The sequence below is a fragment of the Microcaecilia unicolor genome, chromosome 3 (assembly GCF_901765095.1).
Source record: "Microcaecilia unicolor chromosome 3, aMicUni1.1, whole genome shotgun sequence".
NCBI classification, from domain to species: Eukaryota; Metazoa; Chordata; class Amphibia; order Gymnophiona; family Siphonopidae; genus Microcaecilia; species Microcaecilia unicolor.
Genome location: NC_044033.1, coordinates 303,856,407 through 303,872,217, shown reverse-complemented (window position 1 = coordinate 303,872,217; position 15,811 = coordinate 303,856,407). Strand labels below are relative to the sequence as shown.

Here is a 15,811-nt window from a genome sequence, read left to right as displayed (position 1 = left end):
CAAACAGCAGCTTTCACCCAATTTGAATACACTCTGCATTCAGGGAAATTCAGAACATAAAAAGCCCTTTTCTGGGTGCATACTGCAGAAATTATTTTGATGACAACAAACGACATCTTTGAAAGGCACAATTTCAAAATTTCAGCATTTTAATACCAAGGCCATACACTGGCAACCTCCTCATTTCCATTATGTCAAACAAGCTAATCACTATCTGATAAGGTCATGAGTCCAGAGACAGCTAATCCAGAGCTTCGGTCTGATTGCAGTTCTACAAAGCATTCTAACTAGACAACTAAGAGGCTGATGCTCAATGATTGTGGGTATACTCCTCTACCAAGAAATATCTGTGGCATGATCAAACTAATGAGCATGCAAATTACTGCAACATTAAAATTGCATCTGTGGCTTAGCATTAAATGTCAACTTTCCTGTCGTGCCTGAGCAATGGAGGAGTAGCCTAATGTTAGTACAGTGGGCTGAGAGACTGGGTTCAATTCCCACTGCAGTTCCTTGTGATCCTGGGCAAATCATCTAATTCTTCATTGCCCCGGGTATAAACTTAGGATTGTGAGCCCACTAGGGACAGGAAAAGTACCTGAATATAATATATGTAAACCACTTTGGTTGACTATGCCGAGAAACTCTGCAAACGTACTAGTCAGAACTAAGAAATGAACTTATACATCAACTCTACAAGAAAAGAGAATAATACAAACCCAAAGGGATGAAATCATGAGGAACATGGAGGAACTACATCCACACCGTATGAGCAACTTAAAGAGGACCTGTATCCAAGGAGAAAAACATACATTGCTATCCGCAAAAAAAAGAAATAAAGCTGTCTTCTCTCCTGCAGAATCACAGAGAGAAATACAGCTTATCCTTGAATAGCTACAGCTCTGCAGAACCAACATCCCCAGACACCTTGGAGACACTTGGATATACATCTGAGGTATGTGAAAATCAGAGCCCTAACAAACCAGGGAATACTGATCACACTTTTAGAGATGCGGATCAGATGGGGATAATAAACCTCTCGAACCATCAATTATCACAGCATGAAGTCTCTGTACTCTCCAAAGGACTTTCATTTTGCCCATCCAGCAAACTGGACGAAATCCAACTATATTCAGACCTGGAAGAATTCTTTAGAAAAATGCGCCTGAAAGCACATTTCCACAATAGAGGGACCCCCAACAGACCGGAATACAGTCAAACAAAAGAACTCTTATTTCACCCCACAGGAGGAACAAAACTACAAGCTGGACAACTACATAGAAAGCTTCAGACAACTTTCCAACAAACAAAAGAGAATTCTGTACAATCTTACCCCACCAGAAAGGGCAGCTATAAGAACCCTACAAACGAACGAACGCATTATCATCAAACCCGCTGACAAAGGAGGCACAGTGGTAATTATGGACACACAAAAATACATTGAAGAAGGGCACAGACAGCTCTCAGATAATAAATACTACAGGAAACTAACTGAGGACCCACACAGGATTATACAAAGCAGCTAAAAGACCTTATCAGAACATTTCCTAAACAACTACAGCCACATCTGAAGAAACTCATACCAAACCAGCCTTCTGTGGGCACATTCTACATGCTACCCAAAATCCACAAACCTGGAAACCCGGGCAGACCTATCATATCAGGTATTGGCACGCTCACGGAGGAAATATCTGGACCCATAGAGGGAATTCTGAAACCTCTCGTGCACAAAACAAACAGCTTCATACAAGACATCACAGACTTTCTGAATAAATTGAAAAATATCAAACAATTACCACCAAAACACCCTTGTGGTCATGATGGATGTAGAATCACTATACAGCAACATTCCCCATGCGGATGGCATAGCTGCATGTGGGAGACTCCTAAAAACATCCACAATGGACCATCAATACTCACCAGAAACTATTACAAAATTAATCAAATTTATTTTAAGTCACAACTACTTCCGCTTTAACAATGATACCTATCTACAAATAATGGGCACTGCGATGGGCACCAGGACAGCACCCCAATATGCCAACCTTTTTATGGCTGAGCTGGAAGACACATTTCTGAATACATGCCAGACCAAACCTCTAAAATACTACCGGTACATCGATGACATTTTTATGATTTGGACTGAGGGGGAAGAAACTCTGAAACAATTTTACTATTCCTTCAATACATACCATCCTACAATCAGATTCAAAATTGACTACTCCCCAGAAAAAGTCAATTTTTTGGACACCACGGTCTCAATCAGCGATGGCTTTATACAAATATCTATATACAAGAAACCCACAGACAGATGCAGCTACCTCCACAACTCCAGCTTCCACCCTTCACATACAAGAGAATCCATTATTTACAGCCAAGCCACAAGATACCACCGTATCTGCTCTGACCCAAGGGACAGTGACAGACATCTTGAAATCCTGACTGCATCCTTCGAACGGAAAGGCTACAACCCCAAAATAATCTCCAAAAATATTGCCTCCTCCCTCAAAACACCCAGGGAAAATCTGCTACAGTACAAAGAAAAAAAGCCATAGACAGAATCTCCCTTATAGCGATATACAACCCAGAGCTGGAAAAATTATGAAAAATCATAAAGATCTTCAGCCTCTACTCCAAGAGGATGAATTACTGAAAGAGATATTCCCAGCCCCACCAGTGCTGGCCTTCCGACAGCCACCCAACTTAAAACACAAGCTAATCAGAAGTAAACTCCCAACACAGACTGAAAAGAAGAGAAGGGCACACATCCCTGCAATATACCCAGCTGCAAGCTATGCCAAAACATTTCACAGGACCCCACAGTCATTCACAAAGGAAAAATATTCAACATAAAGGAATCTTTCACATGCTCATCTTCCAACGTAGTATATATCATTCAGTGTAAAAAATTAACGAAGGATGCTATATTGGAGAAACAGGCCAGATGCTTAAGACAAGATTTAATTTACATAGACATAACATGAAGAATGCTGGTGCCAGCCGGGTTCCTACCCCTGTGGGGCAGCACTTTACCAGACCAGAACACTGTACCAGTGATTTCATAGTAAGAATCCTGAAGGTAACTTTAAAACAATACAGGAACGTAAGACCTTTGAAGTCAGAATGATTGAATATTTTGACACCCAACAGACAGGACTTAAAGATCTGGGTTTTCTAGCCCATTATAAACCATAAAGTTGTATTTCTCTGTTTATCTCCCTCTTCCCTCACCTACCCACACCCACCCCGTTAGACTATCAATGAAATGCTTTGATGTTCCCATGCATACCTCCTACCCACACCCACCCTGTTAGACTGTCAATGAAATGCTTGGATGTTTCACTTATATATTCTGTTATCTTCCACATTTGCTTATTTCCGATCTGACAGAGAAGGGCAACCTTCAAAAGCTAATCAAGAAATGTATTAAGTTATGTCCAGTAAAAAAGATATCTTATTTCTTTTCCATGTTTTATTTTGGTTGTACCCACAGAAAGGCAGTATATCAAATCCATGACCAAGACCCTTTATTCACTCAGGCACCAACAGAAAAGTTAACATTAAAAACACATGCTATAGCAAGCTTACCCCCAACCTGCCACTGCCAAAAATATCCCTGTGTCTAGTGCACACCCCTCAACCCCCTCTTCTGACCCAGTTCAGCACTCCCTCGCTCTTCAATATAAAAAAAAATTAAAGAAGATTCTAGAGTGGTTTTATGCCCCACCACCACCACCACCTCCCTGCCAAACAATTCCCTAGTATCTAGGGTCTTCTTCATCCCCCCCCCCCCTCCCATCCTATTAAAAAAAATGCTCCTTGGTCATCTACTGATCCCCAACCCCACCCAGTGATCCTCAACCCCCTTACCCGGAAGGAGCAATGTCCGCTCAATCCCTCCTCCAGAGGTCCCATGCAGCATAATTTGGGATGCACTGGGTGGGACCTGTTTACCATTAAGAGAGAAATTCCTTTTAAGGTAGGCAGGCCCTAACTGGTCCATCTCAGGATGCACCACACAGGGTGGGGCACCATTTTGAAGATGACAGGAGCAAGTGGGCATCACTCTTGCTTCCTTCCAGGTTGGTGGGGGGCCACAAGACTACCAGGGAGTGTTCCTTTTTTTTTTTTTTCAATACAACTGGGGTGGGGGATAAGACCACTAAAGTACCAGAGATTTGTGTGGATGGGAGGAGGGCCATTAGACCACCCAGGAATCTTTTTTGTTTATATCATGGGGAGAGGGGGCCAAGTCGGGTCGGGCTCAGCTCAGATGGAGTGTGTTTGTGTAGGATGTGCCAATGCAATAGTCCAAGAAAGGGTGGTTGGGTTGGAAGGAGAGAAGGGGTGCTGCTAGACACCTGCTTCTCTCAACCAACCTTTCTATGCTGCCCCAGACCTGGGAAAAACAAAAGGGTGGATAATGACCACATTAACATGCATTTTAATGTAGTCTGCAGTAATGTTCCACTGAAAAATTTGATCATTTGGCGCACAATAATGTGCGCACAAACCTGGCATTAAACCACATGTTAATGCTGGCAATAGTTTTGAGCATTGGCCCCTGAGTGGACATAACCTCGAGGGGAAGAAGAAAAAAAAAAAACAACAACCATGAACAGGGCAAAGCACCTTTCTTCTGAAGTGGTGCTAAACAGCAAATACATTAACACTTAACCCACTATGTTTGTCTTTTCTTTCTGAAAGTGAAGAAAATTCAGATTTAAAAGAGAAAACAAAACAAAAAACCTCTAAACTACACTATAAAACAAGCAAAGAAAGTATCTTTTTTAAAACTTGTGCTATTTTACAGTACTTTTATCCAAAGTGCTTTAAAGTTTCAGTAATGGTTAATTAATGAAGGTCTCTAGTTACATAAGGTTCTGCCCTGTAGTCTATGTATGGGGTGCAACAGTTGCTACTAGATTGGATTGTCACATATAGCCCTCTAGAAACGTGAGTCACTGATTTTTCCCAGATGAGATCATGGCGCGTAGTTCACATGCACCTCACCCACAGCTGCTGCACAATCACAGGGGAGAAGACTGAAGTGTATAAAAATGCATACCTTGCCAACACCTCAATGCAGTATTTTTTGGAGACTAGAGAAAAATCCCTCAACAAAAATCAGCAAGTAAATTTGGTCAAGTTCAACACACACTACTCTAAAAACTGCCAAGCACCAAACATTAACATTTGCTCCATAAGCAGCATGTGAATCATTTACCACATGAAACATTTCTATGAAAACCAGATTTTCATGGGCCGATGATCAGAAGCAAACGAAGGCGCTAGAGGCTGTTAACAAACGCAGGCACTAGTATGGTGCTATCATTCCATGATCACAGCCCCGAGCGCGGTAAAACAACGAACTTGCGAGCTCTGAACACAACTAGTATGCAAATGCATGCTAAACCTATTCATCCTCAATGATCAGTGACCAGCATGCCAAAGATTGGCTCGCTGGCCGCAGCAAACCCTATGCCAGCTTGGAGCTGTCGTTAGGGTTTGTCGACCATTGGGGAGGAAAGGTGAGCCCTGTCCAGCATGCATTTGCATACTAGCAGGCCCCCATTCCCCCTAATGCAGCAGCCCCCCCCCCATAGGAACCCTGACTTGACCCCCCCACACACACACACATACAGTGCCAAGTAGAAATCATAAGCTAAAGGTTTCATATCAGGTGCATGGTAGTACAGCACACAGTTTTCTTAAGACCAGTTTTGGTTCAAAATAGCCATGATGCAGAAGAGGGAAATGCAGTCCTGCACAGAATAGGTATTCTGTCCAGATCTCACTACAACTGATATGAAGTGCTAATTACTACTGAACGTTTACATGGTACATCTCAATATATATATATATATATATATATATATATAGATATATATATATGCAATAAAAAATGAAAATGCATAAATACAGTGGAGATTTTAGACTCCAAACTGATAGAGAGATTACAATAACCAGGTATAGAGTAACAGAACTGAAATACATATAGTTTATTGAAGTGTTAATACCACCACAGGTTGGAGGAAAAGAATTGGAAGAAAACAATCACAAAATACCAGGATTTACAAATTGAAATTGGAAGAATCTGGAAAAAGAAATCAATGATGATACTAATAATAATAGGGCTTGGCAGCCATATCACAGAGTCTTACACAACACTCAGAGGCCCAGATGCATCAACCATACGTTAAAAAAAATCAAAACGTAAAAGTCCTTACCGAAGTTGAAAGAACGAGAATGCACTAAAAAACAGAAGTCCCATGTTCGGTGCGGTATTTGTAAATCGAATGCATTACAGAAGTGTAATCCCCATCGTTAATCTGCCCGTAAATCATGCGCAGAGCAGCCAAGCGTTTGCTGGCTGCTATGTGCATGCACACAAACGTCAAAACTCAAAAACAAACAAAAAAAAAAAAAACACTTTGAAAATAAAAGGGGCAAAGGCGCTCATCAGGAGCGTCCTGTATGGACGCCCTTGCCCTCCCCCTGGAGGTCGCCGCTGCTCCCCGCTTCTGCACGTATTAAATAACAAATAAAAACAAAAAACCAAAGTTTAGCAGCCCCAGTCCCCCTCCCTTCCTCTCTCTGTTTTTCTCCTTCTAACACAGCTCTGCCTCCCTCGGCCCCCGTGCCCCGCCCCCCTGAGCTCCTCGTCGCCGCCGCTCCCCCTCCGCTTTACCGGCTGGCGCAGCGCCTCTCACCTCTGTGTGAAGGCGCTGCACGGGCAAGAACAGCTGATCAGCGATCAGTGCTGCCTTCTCCGACGTCCCTCTGTTCTTCCTGGGCCCGCCCTCCTCTGACATAAGTTACCCACGTCAGAGGAGGGCGGGCCCAGGAAGAACAGAGGGACGTCGGAGAAGGCAGCACTGATCGCTGATCAGCTGTTCTTGCCCGTGCAGCGCCTTCACACAGATGTGAGAGGCGCTGTGCCGGCAAAGTGGAGGGGGATCCGGTAGAGGGGGGGAGCGGCGGCAACGAGGTCAGGGGGGTGGGGCACGGGGGCGAAGGATGGCCGAGGCGGAGCTGTGGGTGGAGAAAAAGAGAGAGAGGAAGGAACCGGGGCTGCTAAACTTTGGTTTTTTGTTTTTTTATTTAATACGTGCAGAAGCAGGGAGCAGCGGCGACCTCTGGGGTGGGGGGGGGGGGGCGGGGGCAAGGCCGTCCATACAGGACGCTCCTGACGAGCGCCCTTGCCCCCTCCCAGTCCTTTTTTGATTTTGTTTTCGTTTCATTTGTATTGTATGCAGAGGGAAGCAGGAAGCCACGCTTGTGTTTATTTGTTTTTCAACATGCCAGCTTGAAATTTAAGGTGCAGGGGGAAGGGGGGAGATGACAGCTCAGGCCTTTACGACTACTCTGACCATACGTTTAATATGTCGCGGTAAATGATTCAGTGTAATCGTCGGTATTGTTAGTGCATCCCGAATCACCCTCATTACAATGGTAGTTATTCTTTTGTATTCCGTTTTCGTTAGCTGCTTGCTTCGTCTGAAAAAGGCCTTTAATGCATGCAACGGTTAGGAATTTCCTTCGTTAAAGGGTTGTTTGAGGGTCATTAAGGTTTAGTGCATCTGGCCCAGAATTGCTTAAGCTGGAAAGCAGCATCTTACCAGATACAAAAGTTAGTCTTATTCAGAACTGCATATATTCTATTGCCGATGCCTCTACTATTCTTAGATCCTTGGGTAGGATTTGAATTCGTAGAGGCCATAACTAACAAAAAGCTCCACCCCTGCAAGTGGAGACCTAGGAGCTTTAACTAGGTAACCAGAAACCTGGATCAAGGGCATGTGGTAGATGTAGTCTGCTAGATTTCAACAAAGCCTTTGATATAGTTCTTCTTAAGAGGCTCATGAATAAACTGACCAGGCTAAGTTAGGAATCAGATTAGAACTAGTTGAATGACAGACATCAGAGGGTGGTGGTAAAGGGAATTCATACAGAGGAAAGAAAAGGTGATTAGTGGAGTGCCTCAAGGATCAGTGTTGGGCCCAATTCTAATCAATATATTAGTAAGTAATAGTGCTGAAGGATTAAAAGAAAAAAGTTGTTTTTTGTGGACAACATGATGATGATTTGCAATAGAGTAGACAACATGAGAAGTAATCTACAAAAATTAGAAGAATAGTCTGTTTGGCAATCAAATTTATGGGACCTTGGAGTGATAGTGTCTGAGGGTCTCAAGACAGCAGTCATTGCCAGAAGGATGCTTGACTGCATATATACAGGCATAATAACCAACAGAAGGTGAGGCCCCACTTGAAGAACTGTATTCAGTTTCGAAGGCTGTATATTGCTAAGGACATCAAAAGACTTGAAGTGGTTCAGAAGAACACAACAAAATGGTAGGGAATCTGTGCCAAAAGACATAAGAGACTTGAAGACCTGAATATATATACCCTAGATGAAAGGAGTGAAAGGGGAGATATGCTACAAACATTTAAATACTTAAAAGGGATTAGTATACTAAGAAATCTTTTCAGAGACGGGGAAGTGGTAAAACTAGAGGACATGAATTGAGGATGCAGGGCAGTAGACTTTGGAGTAACATCAAGAAATACTTTTTCACAGGTGGAGGGTGGATACTTGGAATACTCTCCAAATAAAGGTTGACAGAATTCAAAAATGCACAGGATAAACACTGATGATCCCTGTACAGAAAGAGGATGAAATCAAATCAAAGTAAAACTTAAAATGACGTCATGGTCAGAGTGGGAAGTAAGACCGGTGCCAGGGAGACTCTACAGTCTGTGTCTCAAAAAATGGCTAAGACAGATCAGTATTTTATATCACATTCATATCTGCTATGATTGCAGATGTCGTATACCTCCAAGGGGGAGGAGAAGACATCTTAAGGTTGAAATAACACGTAAAATGTTGTTAGCAATTATTGAATTAATAATGTATTGATAATGTATGTGACTATGATGCATCCATAATAATAGAATCACTTTTCAGGTTGGGGGGGGGGGGGTCATTAACTATGTTACCATATATTTCCTGCAACTGATAACATACGTGCAGAGTATAAGCCATGCTTTTTGAAAATTGTTCAGTCTTTGTGCAATAAAAGCAGGCATGTTATAACAAAACGGATACTTTTACCTGCCAAGTACACATATGTGAATTTAATCTACATTCAAGATATGATGGATTCCCATTGATAAGGGGGGAGGGGATTTAACACCGAGGCCCTTGCCTGTTATTCTCTTAGAGATCCTGGTAAAGTAATTAAAAAATAAGTTATGAAGTTACACATTCACCAGACACCAAATAAGAATTCAACCAAGGACCATCAGCAGAAATTATGCTTTTTACTATAAACAAAGAATTTAGATGATAGGCAGGACAGAAATATTTTAATGTTTCAACAATTTTTATTGATGAGACAACAGAAGAAATGTCACAGTTCGCAAAGAGTTAAAAACAAAAGCATCTAAATAACAGCACACTAATAAGCTCATCATTTGAGTTTTAACAAATGATGCCAGAGCCGGTGGTGGGTGGCAGGGATAGTGCTGGGCAGACTTATACGGTCTGTGCCAGAGCTGGTGGTTGGGAGGCGGGGTTGGTGGTTGGGAGGCGGGGATAGGGCTGGCCAGACTTATACGGTCTGTGCACTGAAGAGGACAGTACAAATAAAAAAAGTAGCACATATGAATTTATCTTCTTGGGCAGACTGGATGGACCGTGCAGGTCTTTTTCTGCCGTCATCTACTATGTTACTATTTGAGTTTAACAGTTTACTCCCCACTCCCCCCCCCCCCCATTCCACCAAACCCTCCCCCCCCCCCCCCCCCCACAAGTCCAGATCGCTAGCCAGATGTGTGACAGAAATATTTTAAATAATTGCAAGCTGTGTTATCAGCCAGCTTCCTTAAAGAGAATCTTAGGGCAACTCCAATATTTCTACTGCCTGTCCTTGAATTTTTATGAACAAATTCACGGCCAAGCATAACCTTTTGCAGACAGTTTTTGTATAGTCATTCTCACAGTGAACTCACAGATTATATGAAAATACAAATATGTATCCCTATGTGCATGCTACAGCAACCAGGGCTCTATAACATGGTACCAAAACACTGCTACATTCAACTTAGCAATTAACTCATTTTAGCAAATATGTATGCAGCATCGAAGCTGAAAAATAATTTAATACGAACAGATGATTCATAATTACCAATTTTGCTCAATTTAGAAATATGCTAAGTTAAAAATAAGCTGCAAGTACTAGACAACAGTAATGATCAGGCGCAAGAACTTGTCTCAAAGGGTGGGGCCTGCTTCTGGTGTGATCTTCTTCACTACCTTCTAAAGTCCTTGGCGGCACTTGGTACGGCCCAGGGGCAGTGTGAAGTGCAGGGGATGGGGGTTTAGGATAGATTATGACTGGTGGGTGTATTCAGGGAGCAAGCAATTTGCATTGGACTCAACTTTGAATTACTTGTACAGACTTGACAACCAAGCTGCCATTGGTGGGATAGCTTTTACTGGGTGGAATTTGGCAGGCATTATAAATTTAAACACGCAATTGCAAGTGGCAACAACATACTTCTCTTACAATTTTACATGTCCAGTGCCTTCGACATGGTTAACCATGGAATATTACTACACATCCTAGAATACTTTGGAGATGGAGGTAACATTCTTAGCTGGTTTAGAGGATTCCTGACCACAAGATCATACCAATTGATAGCTAACTCGATTACATCAGCCCCATGGATACCTGAATGTGGAGTCCCCCAAGGATCTCCCCTCTCGCCAATCCTCTTCAACCTAATGATGACACCCTTAGCCAAGTTACTATCCAATCAAAACCTCAATCTATACATATATGCAGATGACGTCACGATCTACATCCCGTTCAAACATGATCTAAAGGAAATCACCAATGATATCAACCAAAGCTTCCAAATCATGCATTCTTGGGCAGATGCATTTCAGCTAAAACTTAATGCAGAAAAAACACAATGTCTTATACTTACTTCACAACATAACACAAGTAAATTCACCACTATAACCACACCAAACTTTTCCCTTCCCGTTTCAAACACTCTGAAAATTCTTGGAGTTACCATTGATCGAAATCTCACACTTGAAAGTCATGTGAAGAATACAACTAAGAAGATGTTCCACTCAATGTGGAAACTCAAAAGAGTAAAACCTTTCTTCCCAAGGGCCATTTTTCGCAACCTGGTACAGTCAATGGTGCTGAGTCACCTAGACTACTGCAATGCACTCTACGCTGGCTGTAAAGAGCAAATCATCAAGAAACTTCAAACAGCCCAGAATACCGCAGCCAGACTCATATTTGGAAAAAACAAAATATGAAAGTGCAAAACCCCTAAGAGAAAAGCTACACTGGCTTCCACTTAAAGAACGTATCGCGTTCAAGGTCTGCACTCTAGTTCATAAAATCATTCACGGAGATGCCCCGGCCTACATGCTAGACCTTGTTGACCTGCCACCCAGAAATGCTAAAAGATCTGCCCGCACATTTCTTAATCTACACTTCCCCAGCTGTAAAGGATTAAAATATAGACTAACACATGCGACCAGCTTTTCCTACATGAGCACGCAGCTGTGTAATGCATTGCCACCTAACTTAAAACAATTTACGAACTAACTAACTTTCGTAAATCTCTGAAGACCTATCCCTTCAACAAGGCATACCACAAGGATCAATAGTTTAATTATAACACATCACCACTCCACCTATATTCTGAATGTCTTCTTTCTTTCTATATCTGTTTGCTTATTTCCATTTTGTCATCCTTGGTCTCTATGTAACACCAATTGTATCTTTCACCCTGGAATGGCGAATGCCATAACGGGACTTTGTAAGCTACATTGAACCTGTACATAGGTGGGAAAATGTGGGATACAAATGCAGTAAATACATAAATAAATAAATAACATCTTCTCTCAAGACACAGGGCTTTCCTCCTGCTCCTCAGAGGTGGCTTTTTCCCCTCCCTTCTGTACTTTTCTCTACGTACAGGGACTGGTGATCGTGTTTTGGATGGCTCATGTTTGATGTCGCAGCTGGCAGCTATCCCAGCTACAGGGCTTGTTGGCTCATAAGGGATGAGCCAGGAGCATAAGCATTCCTGTAATCTAAGTGGGGTCAAGTGAGCCAGATTTGCACTCTGTATGAAGGCCCATGCCGTCCTTAGCCTTAGCTGCTATGGTAGGTCGGTGTTCAAGTGCTGCCTAGCTGTCAGGACGGACAGTGGATGATGTTATCTTTACTGTATACTTAGCTCAGGTTAAAACTTCCTTGATATTTATATATTCAATGTTTATAAATAAATGGAGCTGTGGCCTAATTTATAATACCAATCAGTGTTATTGATTACTTGTACCGCTAATACTGATAAAGGGTGGGAGGGGGTGGGCTAGGATAATAGAACGGGTTAGGTAGTACCATCTTTTAGGTTACCGTATTTTTCGGACTATAAGACGCACTTTTTTCCCCAAAAATTTGGGAGGAAAATGGGGGGTGCATCTTATAGTCCGAAGGTAGCATTTTTGGACCGCCGTCCCGTACTTACACGATTCCATGTTCCCTGGTGGTCTAGTGACGTCGGGGCAGGAAAGAGCCCCCTCTTTCCTGCCCATCGCGCTGCTCTCCCGTGCTCCTCACTGCTTTCTGATGGTCTCGGCGATATTCAAAATGGCCGCCGAGAATTGAATCTCGCCGAGACCGTCAGAAAGCAGTGAGGAGCACGGAGAGCAGCGCGATGGGCAGGAAAGAGGGGGCTCTTTCCTGCCCCGACGTCACTAGACCACCAGGAACATGGAATCGTGTAAGTACGGGACGGCGGTCCAAAACTCGGACAAGACGCACCGGAGCACCTAGGTTTTAGAGGAGGGAAAAAGGAAAATATTTTTTTTCCTATTTCCCTCCTCTAAAACCTAGGTGCGTCTTATGGTCCGGTGCGTCTTATAGTCCGAAAAATACGGTATATAGAAGCATATTTTCAAAACACTTACACTTACAAGTTACATAGCAACCTATAGGACTTTGTAAGTCTAAGTGCTTTAAAAATGAGCCCCATAGTATTGCAGACTGGAAACAATTTTCCAATGTTTATCAAGAACTAGTAACAATGTTGCTAGGGAGAACTACTGTGGAAAAAAAGCATATACTAAAAATGATAACTAGACTGTTCTAATGCCAGTAAAACAGTTTTGTACTAGTTCTGCAATTCAATTTTACATTTAACAGGATACTAGTTTAAATAAAAGTGTAAACATCAAATACTTAACTGATTTACTGAATTATACAACACAGCTCGACACGATACAGATTTTGTTTTGTTCTGTTTTTACCAAACAGACCCAGTCATTCATATATTTTAAAATGCCTAATTAAAAACTGTTACTCTACTTCTACTGTAGAGTCTATACCCCCCCCCCCAAAAAAAAAAAAAAAAAGATAAAAACATAAGGTATGATCAGCAAATATGAAACAAGATAGTGACAAAAAAAATCACCTAATAAACTTGATGCCTATTGCTAGATGCCATGGTGATCCCAAGGAGAACTTAAATGACCTATCCCCTTCCTTCTGTTCCCTACTATCCTATGGAATTGTGGTTCATTTCCACAAGAGTGGAGTGAGTGGCCTAGTGGTTAGAGCACGGTCTTGAAATCCAGGGGTGGCCAGTTCAATTCCCACTGCTGCTCCTTGTGATCTTGGGTAAGTCATTTAAACCTCCCTTGCCTCAGGTACAAACTTAGATTGTGAGCCCTCCTGGGATTGAGAAATATCCAGTGTACCTGAATGTAACTCACATTGAGCTACTACTGAAAAAGGTGTGAGCAAAATCTAAATAAATAAATAAAAATAAGTTGAGAAAGAGAATCATTAATTTTCAGTCTAGAGGTTTGGAGAGGTATATAGAATCTATATCCAACTGAGAGCTTTCAGTACATCCAAGCCACTTGAGGGTATTAAACAGATGGGGCCACTCAACCATATCAAAAGCTTTTTCAGCATCTACTGAAAAGGTGTGAGCAAAATCCAAATAAATAAATCCTACCTGTCATGACCTGTCTTCCCTTTTTCCTGCCATTGTCTCAATTTTAAGGCCCTGTTTACTAAGCCACGCTATAGGCCAACTAGCATTTTTAGCATGCGCTAATGCTAGAGACATCCATTAGAATATATAGGTGTCTCTAGCATTAGCGCTCGCTAAAAATGCTAGCGCACCTTAGTAAACAGGGCCCTTAGATTGTCAGTCACCCAGATGATACTATGCACAGGCAGGATAGCGAATCTCTAATAAACTTGAAAAAAAGTTCTACTTATGTGTCACAGTTTTGCCTCTAGTTTTTATTAAGGATGAACTCTAATTAATGCAAACATTAGAAATGCAAACAAGTTAGAAATACACTTGCAGTCCACAGATGCATAACGTATTTTTAGTCTTCACTGTAGGACCTTTTGTTTTGGTGCAAATGCAGACATACAACTTTCTTGTGGCAGCTACAAACTGAAAGGATGCAATCTGCAAGATAGTCATGGAAGGCCTGGTCTCTGTAAACACTGCAAAAATGGCAGTGCATGATAAAGCTTAATTTTCGTTTCTTACACTGCAGAAAAAAAAAACATTTCACGAAACTTTGTATCTGCAGTTCGAGCTACAGAAAGCAGACTGGCTATTGGCAACAAAAAGTCATCACACTGCTACCATACAAAAATTACTGACCTTAATCATTCGAGATCTAACAGCACTGCCGCAAATCTCTGATTATTCCTGGGTAAGAATTCATGATGTCAACAATAAAAGTAAAAATAGGAAGGATAACATCACCATTTACCTACTACCCGACTCCTCTAGATTAAATTATTTTAATTAGGTAATTCAGAGCAAGCATTTTAACCATACTAAGAAACTTAACTTTATTCAGATCATCCCACCTTCCACACACGTCTGTATTTAGAGTGCACTTTACTTCATAAAATAACTTGCTCACAAGAAACAGACTTTATGTTGCTTTACTGTTCCAATTTGTTTTGTTTTTAAAGAATAGTTTTTTCATGTTGTGTCTAAGGGAACATGCTGAGCGCATGGGACCCTCCCTAAAATAAGAGTAGCTGGACATGGCCAAGGCAAGGGCAGCCGGGCCTGGGTTGGGATGCGAACAGAGAGGGGAGGGGGAAGAAGAGGAAGCGGAATTAGCGGCACTTCTTCACAGTGCCCTCTCCCCGCGCCGCCAGCCTCCACACCAAAAACCAGGCAACACTCTTTCATAACTGATATGTGCACCTTATACTAGGGAACCCCGGGAGCCACTGGCTGCCCCTCCCCCCGGGTCTCGTTACCTGCGCCTCCCGCGGCCTCTCTTCGCTCGCAACAGGAAGCAGAGCACGAATCCGCCGCCGCCGCGGGCCTCTTTCTAACCCTCCAGAACGAACCGCTAACGGCAAAGAAAACCCGCTAAGCATGGGGGGAGGGGGTCGGTGGAGTCTCCGGGCTCCTCCTCAGCGCGCTGCTGACATCCTCCTGCTTCAATATCCGCCTAGGCCGCGGCGCGACGTCATGCAGCCCAGTGACGTCACGCGCGCCTGCGACCAGGGCCGCGAGCGAGCCGGATGGGGGATGGGCGGGGGAGGTACGAAGGACTAGGAGGAGGAGGACTCTCGACTACCCGACCGCCCCGCGGGGCCGAAAGTGAGCGAGCGTAGCTGCCAGTATTACGTTTATGTTAGTCGGGTCATGTTGCTGCTCGAAGCGAATTTTTCGGATAACGGAAATGCTATTTTAGATTCGATTAGTGAACTCTTTTT

The 15,811-nt window shown here is 42.7% G+C and overlaps 1 protein-coding gene across 2 annotated transcripts in view; it reads right to left on the bottom strand.

Annotated features, from left to right (window-relative positions):
* ATF1 (activating transcription factor 1) overlaps nt 1-15,606 on the bottom strand; it is a 184,632-nt gene extending 169,026 nt beyond the window's left edge. For both annotated transcript variants that reach the window (XM_030198263.1, XM_030198265.1), the window contains exon 1: nt 15,347-15,606. In XM_030198263.1, the coding sequence (XP_030054123.1) occupies nt 15,347-15,469 (123 nt within the window). In that variant the 5' untranslated portion in view covers nt 15,470-15,606. The remainder of the gene's footprint in view (nt 1-15,346) is intronic.
* Nucleotides 15,607-15,811: the final 205 nt, after the last annotated feature.